Source organism: Schistocerca americana, chromosome X, assembly GCF_021461395.2.
Source record: "Schistocerca americana isolate TAMUIC-IGC-003095 chromosome X, iqSchAmer2.1, whole genome shotgun sequence".
NCBI classification, from domain to species: Eukaryota; Metazoa; Arthropoda; class Insecta; order Orthoptera; family Acrididae; genus Schistocerca; species Schistocerca americana.
The window spans coordinates 629301901-629316060 of NC_060130.1; the positions used below are offsets into that span (position 1 = coordinate 629301901).

At 37.8% G+C, this 14160-nt stretch overlaps 1 protein-coding gene across 1 annotated transcript in view; it reads left to right on the forward strand.

The window, feature by feature from the left end:
• Nucleotides 1–8821: 8821 nt before the first annotated feature.
• Nucleotides 8822–14160, forward strand: part of LOC124555612 (ATP synthase subunit b, mitochondrial-like) — a 32695-nt gene continuing 27356 nt past the window's right edge. The window contains exons 1-3 of the mRNA XM_047129581.1: nt 8822–8977; nt 9933–10139; nt 13951–14114. Coding sequence (XP_046985537.1) covers nt 8944–8977; nt 9933–10139; nt 13951–14114 — 405 coding nt within the window. The 5' untranslated portion in view covers nt 8822–8943. The remainder of the gene's footprint in view (nt 8978–9932; nt 10140–13950; nt 14115–14160) is intronic.

Genomic DNA, 14160 nt, shown 5'->3' on the forward strand with positions numbered 1-14160 from the left:
TTTCCAATAGTTGTAATGTGACCACGCATCTGTCCAGCCCTCCCACAAATTGCTTAAGGACATAGCATGCAACTGAGGTGAAATTTGAAATTTTCAGGTACAAAATGGCTCTGAGCACTATGGGACTCAACTGCTGAGGTCATTAGTCTCCTAGAACTTAGAACTAGTTAAACCTAACTAACCTAAGGACATCACAAACATCCATGCCCGAGGCAGGATTCGAACCTGCGACCGTAGCGGTCTTGCGGTTCCAGACTGCAGTGCCTTTAACCGCACGGCCACTTCGGCCGGCTGAAATTTTCAGGTACCTCCAACGTGTTGGACTTCCAGCCAAATGACCTAACTGTGTCAGTATCCACCGATAGGAGGCAGGGTGGGCAAAATCCTGTAGGGTTTGGAAACCAGGTCATTGCAGTATCGCCAAATATTCCAGTCCTGGTATCCATCATTATGAAGGAAGAAAAAATTGTCCCACACAAAGGATATCGATTTAATTAACTAGTCAGTCAATCTGATAGAGTGACAGGATATTTCCAAGACATCACAGCTGAGGGTTTACCAGGTAAATGCTGCTTTGTTTGCGGTTCGGTCTGACCACGACCGACAGAGCATGCAGCTCTGGCAGTGGTACGCATCAGGACAAGATAGAGAGAGCAGGCATTTCGACAGGAATTTCTCGGGTGTCAAAAGGGTTGTCACCACCTGATGCTTTTGTTTGGGGATTAGCTTGACATCCGGTGTGTCAGTTGCAGTGCCCAAGCAGCCACTCTTGGACACCGGCGCGTAGCACAATTGCTCACGGATACATCACTCTGTGGAACCTCAAGCGGTCTGTGTATGTGGTGGACTTAGCGTGCTTTGCAATTGAAAGTTTTTTAACAATGTAACTAGATGCGATGACTGTTTTCATGGCAGTATTCTTTGCGCAATCGGAATAAAAAATGCGATCTATTTAATTACTTCTTTTTGATGTATTTTATAAGATCTGCTTCTTCCCAAACAGCAGAGAATGATGAGCAAGAGAGATCCAACGCCTGCAAATTGATTTTTTATATATATAAATAAACGGTATACCCTCTGCTATATCATTGAATTTCCTGTCATGAGATTTTTCCTCTCCTGCAACTGAGCCACCAAGTTCCAAAGGTAGTGGGGAAGGTTGGAGGATTTACCAGAGGGGGAAGGGTTAATTAATTGATAAATTTAATTAAGTAGTCAATCAAATTCATAGAGTGGGAAGGGGTTATTCCAATAACACAGGTCTGAAAGCGTACCTATATCAACAAGGGGGAGGGGGAAGGGTTGGAGATTTCTGGAGTGATTGGGAGGAGGAGGTGGAGGGAAGGGGGAGGTTTCTCAGCTGAACAGATTATCCCTAGGGGACTATAATCCACTTCACAGAACAATAGGTTGAGAACCTATCAATGAAAAGAGAACAACAGGTTCGTCCCTGAATGTATACTTACCCCTGAATGTTGCTAACCTGCACTAGCAAAACCCTTAGAACGAACTTTGTCCCCCTACTGATGGCCTCTGGGATCAGACTGATACTTCCTAACCATGCTGCCCCTATTCACCTCTGGATGTAAAAAAAGTTACAGCATAAGTGAATATTTTATAGTTTCCACAAGAAACGCAATTGTAGTGTAAATCTCTGAGAATGTGTCTTACATATAGTAATTATGTTTACCTGGAGACTTTTGAAATGATTCCACAAATGTATGTCACAAGAACAGCAAAAGTATTCCAGCCGAAATAAGTACAACAAAAACAGCTGATGAGTTTGAACATGGCTGCCAGCTTCTGAAATGATTCAGAGATGATAATAACCAACCATGTCAGAGAAAGAAACTCATATGGTGGTTTTGACACCAGATTTCATTGCAGCCACATAATTTCAAACTGAGTTAGTGACAAATAAAACTTTTTCATGAACTGCTGTCCATATTCGTCCCTGTGTCCCTATATACCCCAAAAAAGTGACTGTTAAATGCCTGTCCCCTCCAGTGCCCCCCACACACATCCCATAGGTTGGTGATATTTAGTATGTTCCTTACAACACTTCATGACACCAATGTACAAAAAGATGCGAATATACGGTTTTCCCCCTAATTTTCGTTCTTTGACTGGCTGTTTCTAAGGTAACGTTAAATGATGGCTAAGGCCATCAGCCAGAGAACTTTATCGTTCATGCTGAAATGGGAATGGGAAATGGCTGGTTAATGGACATATCAGTATACATTAGAGCGTCAGTCTTGCTCTACACAAGACGAGAATATTGTTGATAGCATAGATGCAGTGGCGCAGTAAGGCTGGCACTGGGGGTGCGGTTCCCACCACGTACCGACACCACAGGGGTCACAAAACGTTTTTTGTTTCGTCGTTTCACTCCTGACACTCATGACAGAGAGCGCGCAACTATAGAGGTTATGGACGTAGCCTGATCCCTTTGCATGCGCGAATTTTACGGCTACAATATCGTGTACACAAAACAGTATATTTCCTTTAATTGTCTACATGTAAGGAACAGTGTAATCGGAGTCATTGTTGGTATTATTGTCTCCGGCAAACTGGCATTACTGTTCACCTGACCCAACGCGACTGCTGGCATTTTTCTATTATCATGCATGGCCGGACTTTTGCCTCTGATAGTGGAGGTTATAGTTGACACAGCAGACAGTGTCAGAAGAGAGAGAATGTAGTTTCTATAGTAAAAACTGAAGCATTCTTTATAGACTCCATTATACATTTTGTCGTGGTCGGCATTTAGACAAATTCAATCTCTTCTGGAATGACAGGAATTCCAATCAGATAAAATAGTAACTCTATTAACTAATCTACTGAGGAAAGAAATATTGTTGATAAATTAAAAAGGTATTAGCAGTGACTTATTACAAGTTGTATTATTCCACTTGTCTGGCATATCCTCAGCTAGTATTTTTAGGATCACCATTTCACTGTTAAAAAATTAATAAAGCATACTTATCTAAAAAAGTAAGTCTTAGAGTTAGTAATCCATATAATGCTCATTTTTTTAAAATGACATGGTGTGTGTCACTGAGAAACACTCAACCTTCATTATTACAAAAGTTAAGTGAATTTTGATTAATGACAGTGGCTCTAAATCACGTAACTTACATCTGTGATAAAACAGAAAGCACCTGTTAACGAATATTAATTGTTTGGATTCTACATACATAGAATGTGGCACATTTAATATGTAATGTGAAACAGAGCTGCAACAAATCACTGGAAGTGTTATTGACTGCAATGATGTTGCTGTGGCCAAAAATACTATTAGCATTTTATGGAAAATAAATTCAAATATTATTACCACTTATTGAAGGGTACAAATTAATTGAGAAAGCTAAGTGGTATGCAGCTGTGCTTAAATGAAATATCAAACCACATAACTACCAGTTGATCAGCAAATCACACTGACGACAACAACTGTACCCAAACTAACAAGTGAATAGTGAATACCCTGAATATGAGAAAAATTTGTCTCATTCCTTAGAATTACTTCATTATCTACAGTAAAGTGGACTAACTTGCCGGTGTGAGGAATCCCAGCCTCCATCTGTTATTGTCTGCTCATAACATATTCTATGTGAAGACTAACTAGAAGTAAGATTTTCATTCATAAGTGATTTTTACATAGGATCAGATTTCCCCTCAACCCTCTTTTCCTGTATTTGAAACTGAAACTCCTTAACAGAATTGTATGTCCTTCTTTCTCCTTATAGACGTACAAATACTTTCTTTAGCTTTTCTGGATTATTTGTTTAACAAGCGTTCATGGCCTGGGTGAGTGCCGATAGGACACAGGTTAAGCATGGAAATGGATGAGATGATGAATTTGTCTAATGCTGACATCCAACGACTAGTGTTACTGTACCAGTTAGATGTCCTGAAGAGGAAGCAGCCGAAATTGACACAACAAGAAAAAGAAAAGCAGTATATTAAATTGTGTAATGTCACAGTATAACATGGTATTTTAATAACAAAAAATATATTTCCTTAAGTACATGTTCGTTTACATTCTGCATTGAACAAGTTCCATACCCTCTTAAGGAAATAATTCCTTACAAATTTCTTTCCAATGAAACAATAACAGTAACGTATACCAGTTGGAAATGTTAAAGGTTAGATTCTTGACAGAAACTGTTGTATATTCAAGTATCTGGCGGCAAATTGCAGCTAGAACGCTTTTTAGCATTCTGTAGCCTGTACCTTGCCTCACTATTTGCGTAATGCATCTAATGTATACTTAAAATGCTTAATGCTCGGTTTTTGTCAGAAAAACGTGTGTTTGGCTTCATATGCGTTTTGCTATGGCAGTAATGGTAATGCCATATATGCTTTCACCAGTCAAATTTTGAATGATCTGAATAACTGAACACCACCCATTGGGATTTTTTGTGAGCTCTCAAAGGCTTTTGATTGTGTAAATCATGAAATTCTGCTAGACAAGCTCAAGTATTGTGGCATGAGTGGGACAGTGCACAAATGGTTTAATTCGTACCTAACTGGAAGAGTGCAGAAAGTTGAAATAAGTAGTTCTCGTAACATGCAAAGATCAGCACATTCCTCAAACTGGGGAACTATCAAGAATGGGGTTCCACAAGGGTCAGTCTTGGGTCCTTTGTTGTTCTTATTATATATTAATGACTTGCCATTCTATATTCATGAAGAGGCAAAGTTAGTTCTCTTTGCTGATGATACAAGTATAGTAATCACACCTGACAAACAAGAATTAACTAATGAAATTGTCAATACTGTCTTTCAGAAAATTAGTAAGTGGTTCCTTGTAAACGGACTCTCACTGAATTTTGATAAGACACAGTACATACAGTTCCATACAGGGAACGGTATGACGCCATTAATAAATATAGACCTTAATCAGAAGCATATAGCTAAGGTAGAATATTCCAAATTTTTAGGTGTGTCCATTGATGAGAGATTAAATTGGAAGAAACACATTGATGATCTGCTGAAACGTTTGAGTTCAGCTACTTATGCAATAAGGGTCATTGCAAATTTTGGTGATAAACATCTTAGTAAATTAGCTTACTACGCCTATTTTCACTCATTGCTTTCATATGGCATCATATTTTGGGGGAATTCATCACTGAGGAATAATGTATTTATTGCACAAAAGCGTGTAATCAGAATAATAGCTGGAGTCCACCCAAGATCATCCTGCAGACATTTATTTAAGGATCTAGGGATATTCACAGTAGCTTCTCAGTATATATACTCTCTTATGAAATTTGTTATTAACAACCAAACCCAATTCAAAAGTAATAGCAGTGTGCATAACTACAATACTAGGAGAAAGGATGATCTTCACTATTCAAGATTAAATCTAACTTTGGCACAGAAAGGGGTGAATTATGCTGGCACTAAAGTCTTTGGTCACTTACCAAATAGTATCAAAAGTCTGACAGATAACCAACAAGTATTTAAGAAGAAATTAAAAGAATTTCTGAATGACAACTCCTTCTACTCCATAGAGGAATTTTTAGATATAAATTAAGAAAAAAAAGAAAAAAATTTAAAAAATAAAAATAAATAAAAATAAAAAATAAAGAAAAACAAAAAACACAAAAAAATAAAGTTGTTATATTAACTTAAGTATGTTGTTAAATTAACCTAATTATGTCATGTATTAGAAAATTCGACTCGTTCCACATCATTACGAAATATCGTATTCATGATCCATGAAACTAGTATTAATCTAATCTAATCTATTAAAAATCTGTTGGACATTCTGTAACCAATTATTATGCAAGTATTTACTTAACAATAATCCTGTTGTCTTTTCAAGAAGAAAATTAAACAACTATGGTACCAGAAAAATATCACTCATAAGATTTGCAATATAGAGAAGAATTGTATACTCACAGCTCTAAACAACAGGGATTGAACATGACATCAATCGGCAGAACTTTAGCTACGAGAAATAGCAAGGGTAGGAAAGCTGGCATAAACAATCTTGTAGGCATTGGCTGCAGTCATATGTGATGTCACAACCTAAATAGTTAAAATGTTTTACATGTTCTATTGTCAGTCACAATTTCACACATACATGATGTTTTCCTTTAAAAGTAATTGACTTTGTCTTCTTTTCTGAGATCATCAAATGACATTTTCCATGAGTCTTACCTGACAAATATATTCCCCTTTCTAAATGTAAATAACGCAACAAGTGGCTTGGTTCAAATGGCTCTGAGCACTATGGGACTTAACATCTATGGTCATCAGTCCCCTAGAACTTAGAACTACTTAAACCTAACTAACCTAAGGACATCACACACATCCATGCCCGAGGCAGGATTCGAACCTGCGACCGTAGCAGTCGCGCGGTTCCAGACTGAGCGCCTAGAACCGGTAGACCACCTGGGCCTGCCACAACAAGTGGCTTTGTCGTATTTCCGTACATGTTCATGAATTTTACGGTATTGGACGTTCAAATTTCTCCAAGGAAACGTTATGTCTGTTAAATACGACATATTTGTCACGAAGTTTTAATTCTGATGTATTTCTTGTCAGTTTTGGCAGCTGACTTGCCGCAGTCGATACACCGGTTCACGTCAGATCACTGAACTTAAGCGCTGTTGGGTGTGGCCTGCACTTGGATGGGTGACCGTCCGGGCCGCCATGCCCTGTTGCCGATTTTCGGGGTGCACTCAGCTTCGTGATGCCAATTGAGGAGCTGCTCGAGCGAATAATAGCGGCTCTGGTCACAGAAAACCATCATAACGACCGGGAGAGCGGTGTGCTGACCTCACGCCCCTCCTATCCGCTTCCTCAGCAGAGGATGACAAGGCGGTCGATGGTCCCGATGGGCCACTTGTGGCCTGACGACGGAGTGCTTGCTTACTTTTCAGTTTTACGTCATTCCAGTGATGGTTGCTGTAGTTCGTAAGATGTATCTGCTCTTCCAAGGCGTTCAAATCATCGCCGTGGCTGCTAATTAAAACTTTTAGACGTGATATAATTTCTTTTTTCGTTATATGTTCTCAGTTTTTGTTTCAGTATCCTCTATATTCGCAAACGTGGATCCACTGTGTTTTGTTATGCTATTTTAGACTGTTTGGTCCTGGCCATGTTTTCTTATTTATTACGGATTTATAACTTGAATATGGAAAACTGTTAACATGAACAGGTATAGTTGCATTCGTTCACGTAATGAAAACCCGAAAAAAGACAAGAAATCTGTATATGCTGAACTGGTATCGATACTAATGTGAACATGTTTTATATTTGTTATACGAACAGTTCTGTTCTTACCCACATAATTACTTATTTGCGCACTACACGAAAGAAACACATGACTACGTATGAAAAGGTTTTTCAGAAACCGCTACCAGTCATAAAACTGGTTGACATTCAAATTACTTAATGAAGTAACAAGTCTCGAGGTATTGCTTCATTAAATAATTTGAATATCAACAAATTTTATCAGTAGTTGCGGCCTCTGAAAAACATTTTACACTTTTTAAACAAATGGCTTTAGTCACACTATATTTACAATTTCTGACATCACATCCTAAAGCCCGGTCCACACGCAACGATCTGTCTGCGCAGACATCGGCGAAGATGTCTGTACATGCAAAAGATCGCTGCAAATGTGGTGTGTTCACACGACACAAACCCCAATCTACCACTCGCCCGCCATCTGTCGGTGTAGAAAAGAAATATCAGTGGCAAGCGACTACGCTCCCCGTAAACGTCAAAAATTTAATTCAGTTATTTTGAAATATAGAGATGGAGAGTTCTGTTGTGGTCTGTGTTCGCAACTTGTGTTGGAAAAAAACATTCAGACCAACCGCAGGAAACAGAGAAAGCGGTCAAAATGGTGTAGACAGTGGCTGCTAAAGCGAAAGCAGTTTTCTCACGTAAATTTACTGCGAGAGCTGCTGGGCGAACCTAACGACTGGCGAAATTATTTGCGGATGGATGTCGAAATTTATAATTATCTCTTAAAGCTTGTAACCATTCATATTACGAGAAAAAATACTTGTATGAGAAGAACAATTTCTCCACATGAACGGCTGCAAAGCAGATCAAAATATCATAGCGTTGGCTGGTATACTTGATCTACTCCTACACCAGATCTTCTAGATTTCTGAATTTTGGATAACTCTTTTCGGTAACTAGTTCGCAACGAATTTTGTTTTTATATATGACTGTTTCTCTGTTTGCCGAGGCGTCAACTGCCCGCAATTTTTCAATTAGAGCATTGTATGCTGCTGTCTTTTTGTCTCAGTCACTATATTCTTTACTTTTAATCTTCCACAAACATGGGTGGTTTCTATATATTTCAATGAATTCACTTACAAACTCTCGAGAACACTAAAGAGTATCAGCCATTTTAATGCCCTGTGCGCACAAATACAAACACTAGACTGAGCAAACAGCTGTTTCGCGCCAGATTTGCGGCGATCTCCTGTCCACACGCTCCAACTTGTCTACGCAGGTGTGGTTTGAACCCACAGATTTGAGACGTTTCGCTCAAACCTCCAACTCCAACTTCCAGGTTTGCACACACCTCATGTTGGTGCAAAAACTGCAAATCTTCTGTCCACACGCAACGATATATCTGCGCAACAGTTATGTGCGCAGACATTTGCGCAGACAGATCGTTGCGTGTGGACGGGCCTTAACCATAATACGTAGCTAAATTTCCTACTGTATTTTGACGAATAATAAGTTCCGTTATCCGATTATTTTAGGACGAGTAAAGCTTAATCTGAAATTAAATATTTTTAGCTAGTCCCTAAATAAAAAGTATATATTAAGAGCAATTAAAAAAACAGACCGATATTTTTGTGGGGGTAGTGGAGTATCTTTCAAGTGTAATTTTACTACGTAGGTGTCCTATCCTATGTTGGCCCGGCCGTGAACGAAAGGGGCGAGGAGGTCAAACCTGGGAAAATGTCAATGTTTCAGAGGCTTTCTTCAGTTCTGTGTAAGTATCGTGTATTTCTTCTAATACTTTATATTTGAAGCACAGGTTTTCAGTTGTTATAAGATTTATTCGCGTATGGCATATGCAGTATTATTGAGTTCCGCAATCCCTTGCTCTAACCGAGACTGAATGGTCGAGTAGAAAATTTTCATGGTTAACGTTAAGGTGGAGGGAATCGTATATAGTTGTGTAATAATATATCAATCTTTCAGTATTGTTTCATAAAATCATAATTTACACGATTCGTTTAATGCCGTGAGCAGTGAGTAATATTACCAGTTGAGCGACATGAATAGATTTAAGTATACTGTTTGAACAAGGTAAACCCCCCAATGTGTTTCAGTAATTATGCAACCCCCCTCCCCACGGCCTGCGTGAGACAGAAGATTGACAACTTCCACTGTGGTATTAAATCGTTCTCGAAAAGGGGGGAGGGTGGTCGGCAGTTCGTGGGAGGAAACGATAAGTTGTACGTTTTATATAATGTAATTGATGTGCGGAACTCCTTTCCAAAATTTGATGAATTCGGAGTTTGATTTCTTACATTTACTCAACTGAGTAAATTGTATGTCTCAGTTCAGTTGGGCGCTGTGTTTTCAAAGGTGTGGTAATTTTCCTCGGCTGCAATATTTTTTTTGTATTTGGAGAAAGAACAACATTCCACTTGTGACGGTTCAGATATTCAGTTTTCTCTCATGGGAAATATCTAGTTACATTCTCAACCTAAGTTTTTAAATCAGCCAAGCCTGTTAGCTGTTAAATTTGTTATGCACATAAGTAAGCAACCGACCTTTTGCATTAGAAATAAAATGTGTAGTGCTAGGCGCAAAGGGAAAAAGGTAGTGAATTATATTGACAAAAAAAGTCGTTCCCAAAATAACTATTTTGCGTGTTTGGATTGCTTTGGACGCAAAGCAATAACATGTTGTTACTTTGTATATAATGTATTTTACAGGCCAGAAGTCTCATGTACCATTATTAGCTAATGTGAGATGTGTACAGAAAGCCTCTGGACTTTTACCTGAAGCAAGAGATGATTACCCAGAGAGAGACCTAAAAAATTTTCCTCGGCCAGTGAGGGCTGAATTTCCAGGCAAAGTCCGTTTGGGATTCATCCCAGAGGAATGGTTCACTTTCTTCTACAAAAAGACTGGAGTCACAGGTAAGAGGTTAAATTCCTCTGTGTTCATTACTGGCTGGAAAATGTTAAGTGATTGTGGCTGGTTAAGGTGTTTCGTGATTTAACACTAATTGTGTTGACTGAGTGCATGTTTGACTGCTGTTGTATTTGTATAGATATTGTGCTGTTGTTCTGTATCATCTTTCTCTTTAAATGACGCCACTCAGCTGATTATTTTATGACCTACAGGTAGAGTGATAGTGCCCTCAGTATTTTGATTGTGCTGGCAGTATGATAGGTTTTAGCGGGAGGTCTATGGAATAGTGACCCAGGAGAAATAATGTAGGTTAGATTTGAAACTTGCATAGCTGCATGAAAATCTGTTGTATGTAATCTTCTCAGAGCATTTTCAAACAATGGAAAATCCGGGATGGGATGTAACAATATTATGAAGAGGATAGCTGCTACTCACCACGTAGTAGAGCTGGAGAGGCTGAGTCGCAGATAGTCACAACAAAAAGAATGTCAGAGGAAGTGAGCTTTTGGCTAACAAGGCCTTCGTTGAAATTTTTCTCTCTCTCTCTCTCTCTCTCTCTCTCTCTCTCTCTCTCTCTCTCTCTAACACACAGTTGCCAGAAACTGTGGTCATGTCTGTGTGAGTTGCATGCATGGTTGTGTTGTCTAATTTTGATGAAGGCCTTGTTGGCCGAAAGCTCACTTTCTGACAGTCTTTTTGTTGTGTGTGTCTGTGACTCACTATCTCCATTGTATGGTGAGTAGCAACTATCATTTTCATATAATTCTCTGAGTATTTTATTGCATATTATGCACGCACGTTATAGATAAATTAGCGAAAGTACAGGGGCTTTGCACTGTGTAACGCTCATTGTACAGATTAACACCCACATCAAATTACAACATAATTTCGCGTTTTTCATGCCTGCAAATAGTTGCAAGAGGTGAAATAAGCAAATAAAAAAAACCATAGAAATGTCATAGTACTTAACCCTGTTCTGAGTATTTGTCATACTGACATAGCCACAAAGCCACAGTTCATGAATTGTGTAGTATTTGAAGTAAGAGTTTTGTTACTGTTGGTTGAAAGAACTGTCAGTTTTTGCATATTCACGATTACACTGATTTGATGTTAGTGAAGTGCTCAGTGACATTTGGATGGCATTAGGTGTTGGATTTGCTGTAGAATGTACTATCATTTAAACTGTGGTTGAACAGTTCAGGTATTTGCTATTAAGTTTCTTTGTAATTTGTAGAAGGGGATACTGGAAGCAGAGAAAGCAAGACCAGGCCTGCATGAAAGACTGATATGAGAGCAGCGGTACAGAGAGAGAGCATGGTAGTTTCGCCCAACAGCCACTATACCCAGGCTATGTGCTTTGCACATAGCATATACCATCATCCTATACCCTCATCCTGAACTTCCTTTTCCAAGGAGTCACATAATATCTGTTGATGAACAGGAACAGTTTCATTTATTACAAGAACTATCCAAATATAACACAGCGAATTTTTGCAACCTTTACCAAAGGTGGTGTCCTCAGTCTGTAAGGTTGTCAGTGACCAAAGCATGTTTGCAACTAGCAAGAGTCTTTCTCTCTTTGAAGTGTTTAAAGTAGGATATTATGGTTGCTAAATTCATAGTAAAATAATCAGTTACCTGCTTTAAAAAATTGCTTTTAAATATCTCTGGGATTTTAAAATAGTGTTCTTGTAATTATCTGGATGTATTGAATTTTGAGGAAAGCTAATTCTAAGCTTGGGGGGTGATGTACAGAAACTATTTACTTCCAGCATGCTGGATGGAAACAAGGCAGCAACTTGAAATGATTCAGCAAAATTATTGAAGTTGCATAGAATTTAATCTTCATTAACTGAGGACTAATTTCGGACCTTTGCAGTTCTTTTTCAAACCATCTGCACAAGTAAAACATCATCCAAACCTAGTCTTCAGTTAATAAAGACAAACTTCTATGCAACTTCGACAGTTTTTATAATTTTGTCGAGTTGTAACTTGAGAGAATTTAAGAAGTGACACAATGCATTGGCACCTCATATGAAATTTTGGTTTTATTCTGTTTTAAGGAAAGTAAATTTCAGATTGCTCAGTACATTTTCTTAAATTGTGCACAGTTGTTGTATATTTGGAAAGGCACAACAATTGTAGAAGTTTGAAATGTGCTGCAGTGCGGCCAAAAATAACAAATATCCCAAGTGAGTCTTTTCTCATATGCAGAAAAGATAAGTCAACAATAAAATTATCATATTCTAAAGAACATTAGAAGGGCTTCTTTCTCATCACTGTATCTAAGAAAATGTTTATTTACTCTGTGCTGTGTAAAAGAAACAATGGAAAAATATGACTTTACCATGTTGCTTTTGGTGTTTTACTATTGCTTTATGCTTTACAATGTTAGTGATGGCAGTGTATGGACTGTGAATACAGATCTGATTGTCACTGTGCAATTTCTAAAATATTTGTTTTGTGTTAATGTTTGTTGCATGAAAGATATGCTCAACAGGCAAATAGATTATAGGCTCACCTTTGGAAGCATTTGAGCGTTCAGTTCACAGCAGTGCTGCTTTTATTGCAATAATTTCAGTGAACTTCCTCTCTTTCAATAATTCAGAATATAAATTTTGTGGAAAAATGGCTTCACACAGAAAGTGCAAGTAAGATAGGGCCTAAAGTTTCTCTACTTCCACAACCAGATTTCAAAAATCTTAATTTATAACAAAACTCGATAAATAGTACCCAGCTACAGATAGTCTCTGTTCAGAATTATTGCTTGGATTTTATACACTCGGAACCTTTGAATTTGTTTCTCCAAAGGAACGTTCTGATTTGCAATAAGAGATGTCTTAGCTGACATATTTTAATCAGATTGTGAAAGAGATCAATGTGAAGTGTGCAAGTTTTGTAAACTATCTCTACTTTCACTTGAGACTAGATCACCAATGTTTCAGCATTGAATGAGTATATTTAAATTGTGTACCATGATCCAGTGGGACACAGATTCTTAGTGGTTTATAAAAAATGTAAACTGTATTGATATGAAAATAATTAGTATTGCTGTCTAAGTATATATGATTTAATTCAGAAAAAAATTAAAACTGAAAATAAACACGCTGAATAAATGGTATTTTTGTTAATATAAAATCGGGCGTATCGTTAGAATTGTTGACCTGGTAAGTTGTTATATTACTACATTAAAGGAAAAATGAGGAAAGTTACCATGCGTATTTGCAATTAAATTACTTCTCCTAGACCAGTTATAAAGATGAGATTTTAAATGTATTTATTTTTGCAGGCATTATACCAAAAAGTTTTTGGGGAGAATAAATGTGAAAAGGAGGGCCAAACAAGATGTGAACCTAAATGTTTATCATAATATTTGGTTATGTAGGGTTACTGAAAATTACTGTCTCCTCCAACTTAGGTGTGTTTAACCAGTCAGTTAAACAGGGAATGCAAATGTGAATCCAGATAATGTGAATTTGTTCTTGTTTTGAACAGTTGTAGATGCAGTTAACTAAATTCTAAGAAAAATAATCATCCAGCTGAGGATCAAATTTTAAATCATCAAATAAGTGTGGACTGTTTAATGCAGTAAGAAATATAGAGAGTGTAGAGGTTGCATTGATCAGTGGACAGGCAGAGCAAGAAAGATGTTTACTTGTGCTCTCTGGAAATGGATGTGATTTTGTGCCTGAGGTTGGGCAAGAATTTGTTGTGGTGAAACTGCTTAAGTTGTGTGCTTTAATCATGAATTATTTTAAAATAAAAAATTTTATTACATGGCATGGGTATAACTAATTTGTATGCTAAAAATTTCAGGCCCGTATGTCTTTGGCTTGGGTTTAACAACCTATTTGTGCAGCAAAGAGATATACATCATGGAACATGAGTATTACAATGGTTTGTCATTTGCCATACTCATTATTTTTGCTGTGAAGAAGTTGGGTCCAAAAATTGCTGCATATGCAGATGCAGAAGTTGATGTAAGTACTTCTTTTTGATGGCTGCTGTTAATTTGCTGGTGAAGTA